This window comes from Rhinopithecus bieti, unplaced genomic scaffold (genome assembly GCF_001698545.2).
Source record: "Rhinopithecus bieti isolate Rb0 unplaced genomic scaffold, ASM169854v2 scaffold_50706, whole genome shotgun sequence".
Lineage (NCBI taxonomy): Eukaryota > Metazoa > Chordata > Mammalia > Primates > Cercopithecidae > Rhinopithecus > Rhinopithecus bieti.
In genome coordinates, this window is record NW_016819840.1 from 141,476 (window position 1) to 163,091 (window position 21,616).

The 21,616-nt window shown below is 38.8% G+C and overlaps 1 protein-coding gene across 1 annotated transcript; it reads left to right on the forward strand.

Annotated features, from left to right (window-relative positions):
- Positions 1–4,304: 4,304 nt before the first annotated feature.
- LOC108519976 (uncharacterized) lies at positions 4,305–21,616 on the forward strand. Its single transcript, XM_017859266.1, is given in 8 exon segments — positions 4,305–4,437; positions 4,552–4,961; positions 5,932–6,024; positions 19,216–19,380; positions 21,010–21,124; positions 21,228–21,257; positions 21,260–21,528; positions 21,530–21,616. Coding segments are annotated over 8 exon segments (1,218 nt in total). The 5' UTR covers positions 4,305–4,388.

The following is a 21,616-nucleotide window of genomic DNA, read 5'->3' on the forward strand; positions in this document are numbered from 1 at the left end:
AATATGGAAAGGTTAATTAACAATTGGGGTGTCTGCTGAGAGTAGAACTGGTGTCTCAGGAATGTCCAAAATGGCTTAATCGAGCAAGAAAGGAGACTGGCTCAGGGTTGCTCTAGTGGTTTGGTGGTGGAGGCAGAGTGAGGGTTCTCTCTCACAGAAAGGAATTTAGGGGGTATGAACCTCCAAATGGCATCAAATGAGGGAGTTCCTGTGATTCATACCTAGATTCACCTTGTGTGGGAAAGAAAAGAGATGATGGATCAATGAGCATTACATTATCAGCAGTTAGACATCAGAACAACAGTCTGATAACTTGTTCTATGTAGCACCTATAAAAGTCATGATTTATAAAAAAGATCAGGGTCCAATATGGGTGGACAACAACCAGGTCTGCAAAAAAACGAGAAGACTGGTTATAAGAATAAGTAAAACATAATAAAATGAGGAGGAAAATGAGGAGAACGCGGTGAAAGGCGCGGGGCAGTGGATCATGCAGGAGTCCTGTTGGAAAATGAGCAGAACGAGGTGAAGGGCGCGGGGCAGTGGATTATGCAGGAGTCCTGTTCCAATGTCTTTTGTGGTGACTTTTCACTACCTAAAATCATCCACCTATTCTCAATGTCTTAGATGAACTCTCTGCTCCAGAACATCGCAAGGGTCAGAGGATTCCTGAGAATACTCAGTTTAATATCTGCTATTTGAGTAGCCTTACAATTGTGTAAAATTCTCGGTTATTATTATTATTATTAGAGATAGGCTCTCACTGTGTCACACAGGTTGGAGTGCAGTGGCACAATCACAGCTCACTGTAACCTTGATCTTCTGGCTCACACAATCCTTCTCTCTCAGCCTCCTGAGTATCTAGGACTAGAGGGGTGCACCACCAAACCCAGCTGATTTTTTTTAAAAAGTTCTTTCATAGAAATGGGGTCTCTCTATGTTGCCCAGGATGGTCTCGAACTCTTAGTCTCATGTGATTCCCCTGGTTTTACGTCTCAAAGCAGTGGAATTATAGGCATGAGCCACCACATCTGGTCTGAACAGATTGTTTAGTTGCAAATTATCAACCTAAGAATTGACTCCCTGAATGTTTTCTGCAGTATTTCAGTTAACCGTGCCTGACAAGATTTATTCCAATATGTTTCAACAGCAGAAAGTTTTCCTGATGTTTCTTCCAGTAGATGTAATTTAATGGTTGAAAATCACAAAATACAGTTAAAAGATGACATAAAAAGGTAATCTTAAACTTTTGATGATTGGAGTCAGTATAAGACAAAAATTACTTTCAATATTGTGTAACACATGCATGCAACAGGACAAAGGTGAGCAATGAGAGTAAAATTTCTAAATGTATGAACCTTCCAGCTCCCAGGTCATAGGGCAGTAACTGATGTGTCCTGAGGGAGGGACCATAATGCCATAGTGCTAGTGGGATAACTTTTGGCCAACAGAGTTTCCATATTTTATTAAAGTTTTATGATCTTTTAATTTAAAGATGCCATTTTTTTCAACATATCCAGAATATTGTGAGTGGGATTGATTCCGTGTGATATGAAAAACGCCAGTGCCTTCCATGTTTAGATAATGTTACACATCAGGTTAAGACTGAGTGTTTGGTGAAATGATGCACCATAACATTGTTCCAGGTTCCATACTATTTTTTTTATTTCTCTTTGTTTTCATTTGGTTTCAAATTTATATGTCAGGTCTCTAGCATGTAGGAATTCCTTAAAAAGTGAGACGGAATCTCGCTCTGTCGCCCAGGCTGGAATGCAGTGACTAGTTCTCAGCTCACTGCAAGCTCCGCCTCCCGGGTTCCCGCCATTCTCCTGCCTCAGCCTCCCGAGTAGCTGGGACTACAGGCACCCGCCACCTCGCCCGGCTAGTTTTTTGTATTTTAGTAGAGACGGGGTTTCACTGTGTTAGCCAGGAAGGTCTCGATCTCCTGACCTCGTGATCCGCCCGTCTCGGCCTCCCAAAGTGCTGGGATTACAGGCTTGAGCCACCGCGCCCGGCCAAAAAGTGACTTTTCTTGTGGTCTGTTTTGATGGGGCTTCCAGAAGATTCAAAAACTTCCTCTGCCTGCAGCACATTTTAGAATTCTGTGCTACTGTAGAATATCTGTATTTAATTCTGGTCTTTGGCTAATTTACAATTTCCAATAAGTGCAATAACTTCTGCCTTCTCGGCTGATTTTGCAACAGGTAGAGGAATATATCCTAAACGAAAATTTGTACTAGTAATATAAATTATTATTTCATAACCAACACTTTTATTATTTAAGTGCTATTCATTAAGAAACAAGTACATTCAAATGTTTTATTTAACTGACAATTTCTCAATTGGTGAAGGGCATTAGACTAAAGAGTCCATATCCCTAGGTCCATATTTTTTGGTCCATATTACTAGGAAGGCGTTGTGACCCTGAGCCTGGGCGTGACCTTGCAAGTGTTCTGACCCTCCTCCAGATGAGATGCTGGTCTGTGTGTTCTCGCCCCTTCCCCTGGGATAGAGTCCTCCCGGTTTCCCCGGGTGCTCCCTCCCACAGCTCCAGCGTTCTCCATTGGTATCATCACCGTCCACATCTGCTGCCCTGCCTTGCAGTTTAAGGCTCTGATTCCATAAGAATGACAGGGGAGCTGCTTCTCAATAGATGTTTGGTGAGGACCTCTGTTCCCATCTCAATTCCTGAGGGGTTGAACCAGTGCCCTCATGATTCTGGTTTCAGTGGCTTGCCTCTGCAGAGTAAATAATTAGTTTGGTAGTGGCAATAAAGGAGTTGGGTCTGAATACATTTTAGAAGTGTGGGCTCTTGTTCTCTCCCAGACGACACTTCAGGAAAGGAAGATTTTTGTCACTGTCCTCTTTCTTGGGGGAAGGGATTCAAGAGGATAGGATAGCTCTTCAGTATGTGGTCCCTTAACATTTCATACTGCAGCATACTTACCACACTCAGTTTCAAGTAATCCAATATATATTTGTATTTTTTTTCTTGGAGTAGTCTATATTTTATATTCCAGACTCTACCTTGCTGGCTTACAAGCTCTACAAGAACTTGCTTCACCATAAACTTCCGATTTGTTTTTTCTTGTGAAATTTTAATTCCAGCTTCTATGGTTATCTGTTATTGTTGATTCAATTGCAAAAAAATAAGAAAAATATATTTCTTTTCTATTTACATTTCCAAGCATAATAGCAGATTTTTTAGTAAGACCCAGAACAATAAAATTAAATGTTGTTCAATAAAACATTGTTCAAAAAAAATTTTTTAAGTTGTTCAAAAAAACAGTAAAAAAAATTAAATCCCTCATAGAAAACAAATTATGGTAAATTTGTTTGCTAGAATACTACCCAGCATTTATAACAAATAAATATCTGATATACCCAAATATAAGGCAAAAGGTCTAATTATTTGTGTTATGTAAAATAAATCAAACAAATTAGAATACATACTGTTATTTCATGTTTATAAATTCTGATAAACAAAATGAATCTGCAGCAATTTTCCAGGGAAATGGTAGAAGAAAAAAAAAGGGAAAAGGAGGAAGAATATAGAAGAACAAAAAGAAATGTTGAGAATTTTCTTGTCCGCCTTGACAACGGTGACAGTTGCATCATGTTCATCAGTTGTACACTTTAAATATGTGAAAGTTTATTATCTGTAAACTAAAACTAACAAAATTTTTACAAGCAAACAAATGGAAACTCAGACAAGGAAGGAGTGATAGAAAGACAGAAAAAATGTATATCAAATTTCAGAAATACTTAAGAACTTATCTGCCTGAACCCTAGTTCTCACCATATTTGTGGGTGAATGCCAGAATGCGGCAAAATCACACATGCTCTCACGACAGAAAGTGGGTTCTACAAACTGCACTAGGCACCCGCAGCTCTGTCCTGGAGTTGGTTCAGGGGGTAATCGTGGCCAGTGATGAAGAGCCTCAGATACCTGGGCTTACTCATCCCAGACAGGAGCTCTTAGGCACATATTTAGCTCCTTTTCCATGTGTGGTTTACTTCCACATCTGTACATGGAGAAACCATTGACTCTGACAAAATATAATTTACACAATTACGTGAAAAGAAGTTAGAGTGATCAGTTCAAAGTGTTTATCACGCAAATTTTTTATAATAAGACAACATCTTTTCCAAATACCATCATTGTCACTAAACTCCTGCAAGGCACAGTCACCTTATCTGGACTCGTCTTCTCCTCAGGTGTCCCACCCCCAGAGCTTACTATATAGTAGAAAACATGCAAATAGGGTCCTCCCTCTGCTGATGAAAACCATCCCAGCCCCGACTCTGCAGCTCTGGGAGAGGAGCCCCAGCCTGGAATTCCCAGGAGTTTCCACTTGGTGACCAGCACTGAACACAGACCACCAGCCATGGAGTTGGGGCTGAGCTGGGTTTTCCTTCTTCTTGCTATTTTAAAAGGTAATTCAAAGTTATCTCAATAACTAGAGATGTTGAGTGTGAGGGGACATGAGTGAGAGAAACTGTGGATTTGTGTGGCAGTTTCTGACCAGGGTGGTGTCTCTGTGTTTGCAGGTGTCCAGTGTGAGGTGCAGCTGGTGGAGTCTGGGGGAGGCTTGGTCCAGCCTGGCGGGTCCCTGAGACTCTCCTGTGCAGCCTCTGGATTCACCTTCAGTAACTACCACATGACCTGGGTCCGCCAGGCTCCAGGAAAGGGGCTGGAGTGGGTAGGTTTCATTAGAAACAAAGCTAGTGGTGGGACAGCAGAATACGCCGCGTCTGTGAAAGGCAGATTCGCCATCTCCAGAGATGATTCCAAAAGCATCACCTATCTGCAAATGAACAGCCTGAAAACCGAGGACACGGCCGTGTATTACTGTGCGAGGAACACAGTGAGGGGAGGTCAGTGTGAGCCCAGACACAAACCTCCCTGCAGGGCGCGCGGGGCCACCAGGGGGCGCTCGGGACCCACTGAGGACGTGCAGGTCCCAGGAGCAGGTGCAGGGGGAGGTTTCCTTTGTCCTCAGCTGGAAAGCCATGTTTGTATTTGCAAAACACCAGCATTCTTGGCTGTGATAGTTTGTTACTTGTATTCATAGTGAATATATAATCGTTACTATTTAAATTTTGGCATTTATTAAAGTTATATATTTTAAATATATACTTTCAAGAAATTAACAGTTCTAATTATTTGCACCAATTCTTCCAGAGTCTTATTAACATTTGCTGGCATCAGCAACCACATAACTATAGGGATATAAATTTATACGCATAGAAAGATGTATAGGCCGGCGTGGTGGCTCACACTTGTAATCTCAGCTACTCAGGAAACTGAGGTAGGAGAATTGCTTGAACCCGGGAGGAGGAGTTTGCAGTGAGCTGTGATTGTGCCACTGCACTCCAGCCTGGGCGACAGAGTGAGACTCCATCTCAGAAAAAGAAAAGAAAAGGAAGAAAAGAAAGAAAAGAAAAGAAAAGAAAAGAAAAGTAAAGAAAAGCAGAAAAGAAAACGTAGACCTATGCATGTGTGTGTAGGCATTCATATTAAATATTACAATAAAATAATTCTGAAAATATGTCCTAAAGAATCAAACTTAAGGATGAAAAAACTGTAAATTATTAGAGTAATACATAATTTATTTCAGTTGTTTTTAATTGTTTACACGAATTGATTTCTGTTTGTTTATTTAAAAGTGGCATATTGGTCATTTCAAAAGAGCTAAGAGTAAATTTCAAATATTGTTGTCACAATAAATGATAAGTATTTGAAGTGATTAATGATAATTATCTTAATTATTTCTTAATTATCTTAGTTATTCCATATTGTATTCACAAATCATAACATTGCTTCTTACCTTGTAAATGTAAACAATCATAATTTGTGAATTTACAATAAATTTTTTATTTTAATTTTTAAAATTTATCCTAGATCATTATCTTTTTCTTCACTTCCAGGTCTCATTGGATTTTCTCCACAGTCCACCTGCACCCTTGCCTTCTGAAGGCTTCTGGGAGTGGCTGCTGGATGGGCAGAAGCAGATGCCTCATGTGAGTCCACATGACCTGGAGCCTCCTTCTCCTTGGATTAGGCCATTTCCTTGGGATCACAGGGCTTTTCATTATCTTCACCCAGTGCTGTAAGAAAGAAGTTATGTCACACTTCAATTCATCACGCCTTACTTTACTTTTCTAAAACAAGATGAAGGTGATAATGTTAATAGTAAATGCACCACAACCAAATAGGATGAGTCCTATTCCATGGGACAGAGTTTCTTATCAGGACTTTAAATTAAAACTCTTTTTCTTCCCAGTTTCAGATATGTCTTTATCAGGAGTTTGAAAACAGCCTAATACATGAGCAAATGATACAAACAGATACTTCTCAAAAGAATACATACAAGTGGCCAGCAAATATAGTTTTAAAATGTTTAGCATCAGTAATCATCAGAGAAATGCAAACAGAAAATGTTCTGATTTCTGTCACTGTAAGTCCATTTTTCTTGTTTTGAATTTCATGTAAATGGAATCAAACAAATACAAAATGAATTACATATTTTCAATTTCTTTATAGATGAGATACTAATATCTCCATATTAAAAAATTAACTCTCTAAGTCATCTCTTAAAATTATTTTTTCTAAGGACTCAAACTAATCTATGATATAATTACACATTTCAGATGTAACAGCTGGGCCAACATTGACAATATATTAACACTTAAAACATGTGCTTGCCAAATATTGTTATTTTCCTGTCAGCTGTCCCCTGTTATGATTTTACACTACATATCAGCAATTTATTCTGATAAAACAGGTTGAAATATTACATCAATTGTTTATTAACTTGGTATAACTAATAATACAAAATGTTTCATATATTTTAGGCATGTTTTAATTATCTGCAAATTTTGTCTTTATACATTTATCATTTTAATATGTCACCTTTATCTTTAATATTTCCAATAATTTTGTATAACTGAATGCATTTTAATAATTATTGTCATAATCACATTTACATTTTATATTTGAATTTTCATATACATTTTATGGATATTTCAATTTCATTATAAAATATTTTCCTACAATTGTCTCTTTCCTATTTTGTTAAAGTTAACTTAAAATGCATAGATCTTCAATGTACAATTTGAGGGTTTCTGACAAATGTGTGCACAAATAAAGAATTATTTGCTTACTTTTTAGTGTATACCCAGTAGTGGGATTGCTGGGTAAAACGATATCTCTGTTTTAAGTTTTTGAGAAATCTCCAGTCTGCATTCCAAAGTGGAAAGACGAATGCACATTCCCATCAACAGTATGTGTTCTCTTTTCTCCACAGCCCCACCAGCATCTGCTGTTTTTGACTTTGTAGTGACAGCCATTCTGAGTGGTGTGTGGCTGCACAGCTACACTCATCTCATCTTTGATAAAGCTGATGAAAACAGGAATGAGGAAAGGACTCCCTGTTCAATAAATGGTGCTGGGACAACTGGCTAGCTATATGATGGAGATTGAAGCTGGACATCTACTTTCAACATATGTAAAATTAACTCAAAATTGACGAATGATTTAAACGTAAGACCTCAAACCATAAAAATCTTTGAAGACAACCCAAGAAATACTCTTCTCGATACCAGCTTTGACAAAGAATTTTTGGCTAAGTATCCAAAAGCAATTGCAACAAAAACAAAAATAGACAAATGGGACCTAATTAACTAAGGAGTTTCTGTTCATCAAAACAAACAAAAAAGCAATCAAACAAAATTATCAGCAGAGTAATCAGACAACCTACAGAATGTGAGAAGATATTCACAAAGGTTGCATCCAACCAAGTCCTAATATCCAGACTCTATAGGAAATTAAAACAAATCAAGAAGCAAAAACAAAAAACCCCATTAAAAATGGGCTGATATGGCTTGTCTGTGTCCCCGCCCAAATCTCAACTTGAATTTTATCTCCCAGATGTTTTAGGAGGGACCAGGGGGTGGTAATTGAATCATGCGAGCCCGTCTTTTCCGTGCTATTCTCATGATAGTGAGTAATTCTCATGAGAGCTGATGGGTTTATCAGTAGATCCCGTGTCTGCTTCTTCCTCATTTTCTCTTGCCACCGCCAGGCAAGGAGTGCTTTTCACCTCCCACCATGATTCTGAGGCTGCCCCAGCCATGTGAAACTGTAAGTCAAATTAAAACTCTTTTTCTTCCCAGTTTCAGATATGTCTTTATCAGGTGTTTGAAAATGGACTAATATATGGGCAAATGACACAGACACTTCTCAAAAGAATACATACAAGTGGCCAGCAAATATATTTTTAAAATGATTAGCATCACTAATCATCAGATAAATGCAAACAGAAAAATGTTCTGATTCTGTCACCATAGATCCATTTTTCTTGTTTTGAACTTCATATAGATGGAATCTAATATTATAGATCATTTTTTGGAAGGGGCTACTTTTGTTATTCGTGAGGTTCATTCATGTAATTTCCTCTATCAAGGTTTTCTCATACACACATAGGTACTCATACACATCTAGATATTTCATATCTGAATCTGTCCTTCACATTAATAAATGAGTTTAGTAAGTAAATAAGTCAGTTCATTAAGTGAATAAGTGACAATGGGTGTCTCTATTTTCCTGTCGATGGAATTCAAGTTTGTTTCCAATATAAATATGAACAAATCTGTTATAAATATATTTGTGCAAGTTCTTCTGCTTATATTCTCACATTTTTATTGATAAAATATGTAGAAATATAAATCTGCATTATAACTTCTCAGCTTTATGGAGCTGTAACTGACAAAATTGTATGTATTTAAGGTACATCACTTGATGTATTGATATCCTTGGGGAAATGCACATCATGATCAAGGTAATTGGCATGCCTATCATCTCAGAGAGTTATCATTTTATGCCTTTTTTACTGTGTGTGTGATAAGAACACCTAAAATCTACTCTCCTGGTGAAAGATATGTTCATAATACAATATTCATTTTCATAGTAGCATTGCTGTAGGTTTCATTTGGAGAACTCCTCGGCCTATGTATCAGGCCGTTCTCATACTCCTGTAAAGAACTACCTGAGACTGGGGAACTTATGAAGAAAAAGCAGTTTAGTTGACTCAGAGTTCCACTGGCTTAACAGGAAGCATTACTGGGAGGCATCAGGAAACGTACAGTCATCATAGAAACTGAAGGGGAAGCAAAGATCCTCTTCACATGCTGGAAGGGGAGAGAGAGAAAGAGCAAGGGATGATGTGCCACACTTTTAAACCATGAGATCTTGTGAAAACTGTATTACAAGGACAGCAAAGGGGAAGTTTGCCCTCATGATCCAATCGCTCCCCCTCAGGCCCCTCCTACAATACTCGAGGATTAAAATTTGACATGAGATCTGAGTGGACGCACAGAGCCAAACCATATCATTCTACCCCGGGCCCCTCACACATCTCATGTCCTTCTCACATTGCAAAATAAAATTATACCTTCTCAACAGTCTCCCAGTCTTAACTCATTTCAGCATTAACACAAAAATCTACAGTCTGAAGTCTCCTCTTAGACAAGGTAAGTTTCTTCCACCCATAAACCTGTAAAATCACAAACAAGTTGGTCACTTCCAAGATAAAATGGGGCACTGCACAAATGTTTCCATTCCAAATGGGAGAAACTGGCCACAATAACGGGGCTACATGTCCCCATGCAAGTCCAAACCCCAGCAGGGCAGTCATCAAATCATAAAGCACCAAGATAATTTCCTTCTAGTCCACGTCTCACTTTCACTACACACTGATGCAAGAGGTGGGCTCCCAAGGCCTGGGAAGCTCCACCCTTGTGGCCCTGCAGGGTAGAGTCCCCATGGCTGCTGCATTCATAGTCTGGCATTGAGTTCCTATGGCTTTTCCAGGCACACTGTGTAAGTTTTTGGCGGTCCTCTTCTCACACATCCATTAGGCAGTGCCCCAGTGGGGACTCTGTGTAGGGGATCCGATACCATATTTTCCTTCTACACTGGCCTATTAGAGGTACTCCATTAAGTCTCAGCCCCTGCATAAGACTTCTGCATAAATATCCAGACATTTTTCATACATGATCGGAAACCTAGGAGGAGGTCCCCACACCTCAGCTATTGCCTTATGTGCACCAGTAGGCTCAACACCACATGGAAGCAACCAAAGCTTAGGGCTTGCACCCTCTGAAGCAATGGCCTGAGCTTTAACTTGGCCCCTTTTAGCTATGGGTGGCCCAGGAGAGACAGGGATGCAAGGTGCCATGTCCCGAGGCTGCACAGAGCAGTGGGTTCCTGGGCCTGGACAATGAAACCATTTTTCTCTCCTGGGCTTCTAGACCTGTGGTGGGAGGGGCTGCCACAAAGATCTCTGGAATCTCCCGGACACATTTTCCCCACTGGTTTTGTCATTACTTTGCAAATTTCTGCATCCAGCCTGAATTTCTCCCCAGAAACTGAGTTTTTCTTGTCTACCACATGGTCAGTCTGCAATTTTTTTTCAACCTTTTATGCTCTGCTTCCATTTTAAACATAAGTTCTAATTTCAGATCATCTTTTGTGAATGCATATGACTTATGTTTTCAGAAACAGCCAAGTCAAATCTTGAATGCTTTGCTGCTTAGAAATTTCTTCTGCCAGATACATTAAATCAACTCTCTCTAGTTCAACATTTCAGTATACCTAGGGTAGAGGCAAAATGCCACTAGTCTTTTTGCTAATGTGTAGGAAGTGTGACCTTTACTCCAGTTCACAAGAAGTCCTTCATCTTCATCTGAGACCATCTCAGTCTGGATTTTATTGTCCATATCACTATCAGCATTTTGGGCAAAACCATTCAACAAGCTTCTTCAAAGTTTCAAACTTTTCCACATCTTCCTGTCTTCTGGTGAGTCCTCCAAGCTTTCCAACCTCTACCCATTACCCAGTTACAAATTCACTTTCACATTTTCAGGTATCTTAATAGCAGTACCCCACTCCTGGTGCAAATTTTCTGTATTAGTCCATTTTCACACTGCTGTAAAGAACTACCTGAGACTGGGTAATTTATGAAGAGACTTAGTTGACTCACAGTTCTGCAGGCTAAACAGGAAGCATTAGTGGGAGGCATCAGGAAACACAGTGATGGCAGAAGGTGAAGGGGAAGGAAGAACCTTCTTCACATGGTGGCAGGAGAGAGAGAGCATATGAGCTGGGAGGTGTCACACTTTTAAGCCATCAGATCTCTTGAAAATTTTATCGTGAGAATAGCAAAGAGGAAGACCAATCCATGACCCAATTACATTATATTAGGTCCTTCCTTCAACACGTAGAGATTATAATTTGACATGAGATTTGAGTGGGAACACGGAGCCAAACCATTTCAACCTGCATAACTGAAAGCTTTTACCCATTGACCAAAATCACTCAATCTGTTCCTCCTCCCAGCCCCTGGGAACTACTATTCTACTCTGCTTCCTAAAGCTGGAATATTTTGGATTCTACGTATAAATAAGGTCATGCAATATTTGTCTTTCTGCGTCTGGCTTACTCTACCTAGCATAATGTTCTCTACGTTGTTGCTAATGTAATAAATTCCTTGTTTTTAAAGGGTGACTAATACTCAATTTTATGTACGTATAAGCCACATTTTATCTGTTCATTTATAGACGGACATTGACTTATTTTCCCTATCAAGACTATTATGAGTAGTCTCACAATGAACATATATTTGACACACTCACTTTATTTTCTCTAGATGTATACTCAGAAGTGGATATACTCTATGTTCAATTCATTGAGTAGTCTTCATGTTGTTTTTTATAATGGCTGTACTAATTTACATTTTCTTCCAAACCATGCACAAATCACTCTGTACCACATTTTCAGGTCTATGTTTAAGTCTTAAATACATTTTTAGCTGATTTCTATGTATTGTGTGAAGTGAGGTCCATTTTCTTCTTCTGCATATGGATGCCCGGTTTTCACACCACTTGTTGAAGAAACGGTCCTTTCTCTAGTGTGTGTTCTTTGCAACACGACAAAGACCAGATTATTGGAAAGAAATGGGTTGATTTCCAGGTTGTCTATAATGTTCCATTGGTTTATATGTCGGTTTAAATGTCAGCACCATATTTTATGATTTATATAGATTTGATTTTGAAACTATAGAATATAATATATTCAGCTTTCTTATTTTTGCCCAAAATTACTTTGGTTATTTGAAGACTTTTATTTTGTATCAATTGGAGCATTTTAAAAAAATGCCATGGAGATTATTTATTCATTTTCTTAGTACATAATAGATAAACATATTTTATGGGAACATGTAATATATTGATATATTTATAAATGTGTAAGTTCAGATCAGGTTTGGTATATCTATCACATTAAACTTGTATCTTTTAATGTGAGGCAAGTTTGAATGACTCTTTTCTAGATATTTTAATGTGTACATTAGATTACTGTTAACTATAGTCACCTTACTGATCTATCAAACATTTAGGTTTTATTTCTTCTATATAACTGTATATCTGTATTCAGTAATCAACCTCTCTTTATCCCCTTCTGTCTTGTATCCACCCAGGCTTCCGGTAACCAACAATCTGCTCTGTAACTTCAGGAGATCCGGTTTTCTAAGTTTTGAAGTTTTAACATCAAAGTAAGAAGATTGAATATTTATCTTTCTTTCTTTCTTTGGCTTATTTAACTTAATATAATGACGTCCAGTTCCATTCACATTGTTGTAAATCACAGGATGTCGTGTCTTATGGCTGAATAATATTCTATTGCATACACAGATTACATTTTCTGTATCCATTTGTCCACTTGCAGACACTGAGGTTGCTTTCATATCTGGGCTATCGTGAGTAGTGCTGCAAAGAACATGGAAGTGCAAATGTCAGGCTAACAAAGAGAATAAATAATTTTCACAAGAGGAGAAACTGCTGGATATCAGTGTTGGGTTTGGGGTCATAGACACATCTGTACTGAGTGAGAAACCATGAAGTCAAGGGAGGAGTTTAGAACTTGCCCAAGTGAAGCATCAGCGTATTTCTCTAAGGTACCTGTTGTCACCAAATCACAAGGGTGATGAATTTTTGAATGTCATTAAATACAATTTCCCAGTAAGTAATCATGTTTCTGTGAAATTCAGTTAAAATGCCACAGGTGTGTCCAGATCACTCATGCACAAATACAGAAAATTTGCTTTTGCGCTTGTGGCTATCTAGAGACAAAGTGAATTGAGACTTCAGCAGGTTACAGAGATCTGTTTAAGTTTGGGATCCCAAAGGAGAGTGCCTCTTCGTGAAGCTTGTATATAAATTAAGTAGGTCAAAATTCCCTCTGTGGGAGTAGCATTCCAGTTGTGTGGAATTTTTGATTCCTTATTTCGTTGTAAAACATAATCCCAAGAACTGACTCCACAGAGTTTTACTGCTGTGTTGATAAAAATATTCAATAAGCTTCCTTCCACTGTTTCAAGGGAAGTTATTTTCTATTTTTTCCAATATATACTTTTTTTTCTGGCTAACGATAATAAAAGGTCTGTTAAAAAGACATACTGGAATGGCAGCTTTAATCTGTTGGTGACAGGAGTGAGCATAATACACGAATCTCTTTGAGTGTTCTGCCTCATCCAAATACAATATGGCAAAAGCTAGTATCGGAGGTGAAATCTCTAAATGCATTTTTTTCCATCTACCAAGTCTTTGGGCAATAACAGATACGTCCTTGAGGCAGAGGATGACTGCAATGCCACAGTCCTAGTAGGATTACACGCCTCCAAGGGAGTTCAAGGGTTTCTTAAAATTGTGATAATTTTAATGCAAGAATGTCATTATTTTAAACTTATGTGGAAGATTGTGGGAGGTTATAACAATGTTGAACTTTAGTATCAGCCCTGCCTCACAGAATCATTTTATGATAGTTCCTTTCATAGGTGTGCTTCACTCAGTTCATGCAAAGCCTGGAAGGTCACAGGCTAAAATCACACAATATAGAAGTTTTTAATCAACGGAAAGGGCCGTAGGCTTTTATCAAGGAATATTGGAAGACATGGAGAACACAGATAGATGACAAATAAAATACATTTACACCCCCTCAGGGGCGGAAACTGAGGAAAGCTTACCTAAGTCTGTTCACAGGGCCCTGCGGCTTGGTTTCTGTCTAGGTCCCAATGTTAGGGTTCTTCCAGGATTTTCTGGGGAGCTGGTCACACCTCATCAATAATTAACCTTGGCTGTCTTTTCTAAGTTTCCCCAAAGTCTGTATTTAATCTGATAACCAATTTGTCTACAAAATGTAGGCCAAAATACCACAAACATTCATTCACAATAATCCGGCACAAATTAAGCAAAGTCAATAACTGGATGTTTTCATTCATTTTTGTTTAAAATCAGGGGCTAAGCACTGAAATTTTTGATAACATCTGTGACTCTCTCCACAGTTTTCTCTTCTGAGGATATGATCTGGTGTGGCAGTTTTCTTAGGTTCAATGTTACCTCTTTTTGCATTGACTTCCACCTTTATATTTGCCAGGAATCTGGGATATAAGAGTGCTTCTAAGGGTTCCCTAACTTGCCCATTTTGGTGAGTGTTCCAGAATATGTGAGACGCTCTTTTGTTTACAAAGCATCCCGAAGTTATGCACTGCCCTAAAACCTGTGTAGTTCCTACGTTGACAAATTGGAAATTCTAATAAATACAATCACTTCTGCCACCTGGGCTGATTTTACATCATAAAGAGGACTATATTCTAAATGAAAGCTTACAGCAATTTTACAGTCATTAACCTAGAGTTTTACTTTTGAGGCACAACTCATAACAAATAATATTAGCTTGAGGTTCTCAGTGGAAGTGTCTAAATGTCTTGGGTGTCCAGGGTCTTCCCTATTAACATGAAGCATCTGTGAGCACAGCCATAGTTTCCAGCCATGCTTCTCCCTGTCTGCCTATCACCACAAACTAACTATGACCTCACCTGGAACTAGGGTTAATTTTCAAATACTTTATTTTTTAATCTTTATGCCTCTAGATTATTATGTGAGGCTATTTCAGTAGAAAAATAAAAAGAGCATTTGAACTGACTAAACAACACAGAAAATCCCTAATAAAATGCAAATCCTAGACGTGAGAGCCTCCAGGCCTGGAAAATGCAGCAGTTCATGTATGCAGGTAGTTTCTTTGCCCTCCTTTACACCGATACAGCCAGCACGTGTCACACACAGATCACACAGATCACACAGATGTAAGGGTCACACACAGATGTGAAAATTGGTGGGAATAGGGGAGGAGAGGATTCTGCAATTCTCCTCTGAAGGACCATGAAACCCTGGACAGACCATCTCCCCAGTCTCCATGACTGCACCACGTGCCACATGGACACTCATCCCTGATAGGATAAGATGACTCCATTGATAAGGCTGAGCTTTTTAAGATATAAGTTACTAGAGACTGACATTGAGGTTTCAATAACTAATTTTTATAACCTAAATTTAATTATGCCCACACTGTTACCTCTTTCTTCCTTGAAAAATTGCTTGCTGTGATTGAGTTTTAGGAAGATTCCCAACATTCACAACCGAGCTTCCAAGAGCATATTGAGAGCAGAAACTGAATGAGGGCAGAGAAACCCGTCTTTACTGTATTCACCACTAAATTCAAGTAAACTCAGCACTGCCTTTGATGACTGCTGCTTCTCTGCAGAGTTCAGGTTTCTACTTCTCACAGTTCCAACACAGACGATCCCTCTTCTCAAATGTTGGCCTCCACTGGCTCTCAGGTTACACTCTGTTCTTAGCTTGTTCTCTGAACCGTTATATGAGGGTGGTGATGAGCCATTAAGTGGACATTTTATATCTTCTCAACATGAATCCCATAGCCTGTCATGAATTATTCTTTTGGTCATGGTAACTGCATTTTCTTGGACTGTTCATTACTAGTAATATTCAAAGCCATTTCATTTAAATCTTTGATGTTTCATTTTTTTTTGTTGTGTTGACACTTTCTCTTCTACTGAGTCTTCCCACTAGCATTATGACATGAGCTAGTACCCAGGCTCAATTGTCATTAGTAATAACCACATATATCAAAATCTGTACATTCTTTTCACAGTAGACATAATTTTCTCTTTTCTGGGGATGAACACACACTGCTGAACTACTCCACTTACAAGAACATATGGACAATTATGACATTTTCATTTACTTGAGTAATAAGTTATATCATCCTCCCTTCAAATTCTTTACTCCCAGAAGACCTGGACAAACTCTTTTGCATCTGTTCAACCATAAACTCAGAACCACATGGTGAGTAAAGCTCACCTGGTTCTGGACATCGGGTGCATCTGTTCCCCTCCAGTGTCCCACAGCACCTCAGCCACCTGTCCAGGTTCTATCAAGAAAGTTTTACCTGAACAGTAAAGGAAACAATTGAGTGTAGAGAGAGCCTACAGATGATAGACAATATTTGAAAACTATTCATATGACAAGGGATTACTATCAAGCATATAAAATAAACTCAACTCAACTGCAAATAATAATGTGATTAGTAATGGGTGAATAACACGAATAAACATCTCTCAAAAGAAGACATGCAAAGGGTAGATAGATACATAGATAGATAGATGTGTTAGTATATATACATATATCTATTGCTAGAAATCACTAATATTCAGGAAAATGCAAATTCACAATAAGGTGTCTTTTCATCCTTATCTTTGCTGGAAAGTTAGAAATGCAAAACTAACTAAATAAATAAATAAGTAAGCAAGTAAGTAAGTAACAGAAGCTGGCCAGGATGCATAGAAAGGGAAACTGTTATAGGCCACTGGTGGAAATATAAATTAGTCCAGCCATCATGGGAAAAAATAGAACCACCATAGAATTCAGCATTCCAACTGCTGAGTATATATCTATTTAAATAATTAAAAGAAAAAACTAATATTGAAGAGACACATGTACACCCATGTTTATTGCAGCACTAATCAAAATAGCTTAGATATGAAATCAACATATGCACCCATCAACAATGAACAGATAAATAAAATGTGATATATTTACACAACGGAATATTATTCAGTCTTAAAAATGAAATTCTGCTATTTGAAGAAACATGGATGGAACTGGACACCATTATGTTGAGTGAAACAAGCCAGACACAGAAAAATAAATACTGCCCTTCTCAGTGTTATGTGGAAATTTTAAAAAGTTGATATTCTAGAAGTAAATAGGAGAGTAGCGGTTATGAGATGCCGGGAATGGGAGGAGACTGAGAAATAAGAAGTGGTTTGTTAACAAATGCACAATTACAGGTAGACAGGAGGGATGCACTCTAGTGTTCTTCAGTGCAGTAGGGTGACTACAGTTAACAATATATCGTACATTTTATGTTTACAAGCAGCCAGAAAAGAGGATTTTGTATGCTACCAACACAAAGAAATGTTAGTGTCTGAATTCATGAATTTGCTCATTGTTCAGACTTGTTCATACCACATGGCACACACGTATTGAACTATCACACTGTACTCCATAAATATAAATAGCTATTATGTGCCAACTTAAAAAAATTCCTTTAATTAAAAAGGATTTTATTAGCACGTATTACAAATGATTCAACACAGAGGCAGGAAAAAATACTATTTTTATCTGAAATAGTAAATTTCCTAACAGCGTAGTTACATTCATTTGCACCAAAATGTTTATTTGATCATGGTGTGCATAGACAGACTTACTCATAGAGTAATATATTTTAATTTCAGACTTCTACTTAATACTGTAAATGCAAATAATTTTAAAACAACTAAGTAAAAAAATAATGAAGTTGACAAATGTGAGCGTGGTGTGTGATGTGTGAGCTTCTTGTGCACCACTCTGTCCACGGTGGGTGTGTGGCAGTGTGTCTGTGTCTGTTTCTGTTTACTCTGCTTCGGGTTCTCCGTGATTCTCAGATCTGTAGTTCAGTGTCTTTCACAAAATTTGGACCATTCTTAGCCTTTTTTTTTTTTTCAAGTACTTTCTCTGTATCTATAAATTCTCCTTTTCAGATTTAAAGTGTACATAAAGTATACTTTTTGATATTAATGTTTAGTTTCTTTCCTCACTCTGTTTTCCTTTGCAATTTACTTTGTGAAATATCTAGTGACATTTTAAGTGCGTGGTTTCATTTAAAAGCTGAGCCAGCTCTGCTGAGGAGGGTGCCCAAAGCTTGCTGAATGTTTATACTGCATTGCTTCTGATTTCGTTTGCATTTCCCTTTGATTCCTTCTTAGCATTTTCATCTCTCAGTTCCCTGTCTAGTCCTGCATTATGTCCACAGTTTCTTTAAGAGATTCTTACATATAATTATAGTTCCTTTACATATCTTATTTAATTAAATAGTTACAATATCTGTATCATTTACAAATCTCATGCTGATCATTCGTTTATTACAACTTTGGCATTTCTCATTAATATATGTAATAATTGTTGACAGCCACACATGTTGGGCTGGACAGTTGATATTGGCTTGCTATTTGATTTTATGCATTTTCTGCCTGTATTTGACCACACTTTATCTTTGCCGGGCCTTTATTGTGGACGAGTCTGTGAAACTTATCAGAGTTACATTTGAAATTTTGCAGTGGACGTCAGAGTTAAAGTATTTTCTTCTGTGTCCACCAGAGACTTCAGATCCTCCAGTGATCATGTTGTTTTTCTTTCCTGCTTGGCTTTGCCTCTTCACCTCGTTTCTTCCTCCAGAGAATCATGTTCAGCTCCCGAGGGAGGATTAAAATGTTATTTAACTGACAATTGTGAAATTGGTGGAAAGCAATAGAATAAAGGGAGATTTTCTGACATTTCATGGGTTCATATTGTGATCCTGAGTCTGGGTTTGAGCTTTCCAGTGTTTCTGAATTTCCTCCAGATGAGATGTTGGTCTGTGTGTTCTTGCTCTTTTTCCTCAGGTAGAGTCCTCTTGTTTTCCCCAGTTGTTGCCTCCCACAGCTCCAGTGTTCTGTTGTGGTGTTATCACATTCGGGATTTGCTGACCTGACCTGCAGATTAAGGCTCTGATAAATAAGAAAGAGAGGGGAGGTAGTTCTCAGTAGAATTTAGGTGAAGAACTCATTTCCCATCTCAGTTCCTGAGGGGTTGCAACAGTGCCCTTAAGACACTGGTTTTGGTGGCTTGCCCTGCAGAGTAATTTCTTAGTTCTGCCATGGGGATGCTGGAGGTGGGTCTGAATGCTTTTCAGAAGTGTGGGCTCTTTTTCTCTCCCAGACACACATGTTGGGACAGAAAGATTTTGTGACTGTCTACATTTTGGAAAAGGAAGTCAAGAGGATAGGAAAACTCTTCAGTCTGTGGTCCCTTAGAAATTCACACTACAACACATTTTTCACCCTTGACTTCAAGCAATCCATTGTACATGTGTGTTTATATCTTGTAAGAGACGACATTTTGAACGCCATACTCTGCTTCAGTTCAGCTCATACATTTCTCACCCTCTGCAAAAACTTTCCTCTCTCTTGATTCCAATTTGATGTTTACCTTAAAACTTCAAGTATCTCAAGTTTTTTTTTAAAAAAAATTGGTCCCTTGCAGTGGCTTATGCCTGTAATCCCAGCACTTTGGGAGGTTGAGGCAGGTAGATCACCTGAGGTCAGGAGTTTGAGACCAGCCTGGCCAACATGGTGAAACCCTCTACTAAAAATATATTTTTAAAATTAGCCTGACATGGTGGCAGGCACCTGTAATCCCAGCTACTCGGGAGGCTGAATCAGGAGAATCACTTGAACCCGGGAGGCAGAGTTTGCAGTTCATGCCATTGCACTCCAGCCTGGGCGACAGACTGAGACTCCATCTCAAAGAAAAAAAGAAAAAAAAATTGCAAAATTCCCACTTCTCTATTTATCTGTTATTGTTGATGTCGTTGTAAAAAAAATAAGTAAATATATTAGTCATCTATGTACATTTCCAAGTTGTGCAGCAGAATTTTTAGTAAGATCCAGAGTAATAAAAGAATGCAAATATTGTTACACTGCTTACTAGAGAAACAAATTATGATAAATGTGTTCACTGGAATACGACCCATCATTTACAATGAGTTAATGCCTGAGACACAGAACAACCACGTAAAACATCTAAGTATTTGGTTGAGTAAAATAATCCAAACAAATAAGAAAATATACCATGTTACTCCCTTTTTACAAATTCTGATAAATAAAAATTTATCTAAAGTAGTATAATGAAGATCAGTAGTTGCCAGGGAAAATGCTAGAAGAAGGGAAGGGGAGAGGAGGAGGAATATAACAGAACAAGAGGGGAAATGTTGAGAAGAATTCATTCATCAACTTCCTTGATAATGATTACTTATATCATGTTTATTAATTGGACGTTTTACATATGTGAAGTTTATTATCTTTATATTAAGGCTCATAAAATGTATTACAAGCCAACACATTGAAACTTAAGGAAGAAGTAATAGAAAGACAGAAAAATATGTTAAATATCAGAAGTACCTGAAAATGAATGTGCCTGGATCCTAATTCTCCCCATATTTTCAGGTGAGTGCTGGAGTGCAGCAACATCACACATGCTCTTATTACAGAAAGTGGGTTCTCAAACCACACCGGGCACATCCAGCTTTGTACTGAAGTTGGTTTAGCAGTCAGAGCCAGTGATAAGGAGCACAGGGTCAGATACTGGGGTTTACTCATCCCAGACATGAGCTTCGAGATGCATACAGAGCCCCCTCCATGTGTGGGTTCACTTCCACATTTGTAAATGGAGAAAATATTGACTCCTACAGAACATAATTTACACAAATATTTAAACATGAAATAGGGTGATCAAGGCAAAGTGTTTATCACAGCACAATTTCATAGCAAGGCAGCATATTTTCCAAATACCATCATTGTCCGCAAACTTCTCAGGGCACTGTCTTCTGATCTGGGTACAGCCTCCTCCTCAAGAGTCCCAACCGAGGGCTGGTTATATAGTAGGAGACATGCAAATAGGGCCCTCCCTCTACAGATGAAAACCAGCCGAACCCTGACCCTGCAGCTCTGAGAGAGGAACCTTGGCCTTGGGATTCCAAGGCATTTCCTCGGGGTGACCAGCCCTGAACGCAGAGGACTCACCATGGAGTTGGGGCTGAGCTGGGTTTTCCTTGTTGCTGTTTTAGGAGGTGATTCATGGAAAACTAGAGAGATTAAGTGAATGTGCATATGACTGTAAGAAACAGTGGGTATGTGTGGCAGTTTCTGACCAGGATGTCTCTTTGTTTGCAGGTGTCCAGTGTGAGGTGCAGCTGGTGGAGTCTGGGGAGGCTTGGTCCAGCCTGGAGGGTCCCTGAGACTCTCCTGTGCAGCCTCTGGATTCACCTTCAGCAGCTACTGGATGAGCTGGGTCCGCCAGGCTCCGGGAAAGGGGCCGGAGTGGGTTTCAGACATTTCTGGTAGTACCATATACTACGCAGATTCCGTGAAGGGCCGATTCACCGTCTCCAGAGACGACGCCAAGAACTCGCTGTCTCTGCAAATGGACAGCCTGAGAGCCGAGGACACGGCCGTGTATTACTGTGCGAGAGAGAGACACGGTGCGGGGAGGTCAGTGTGAGCCCAGACACAAACCTCCCTGCAGGGGTCCCCACGACCACCAGGGGCGCCCGGGACACTGA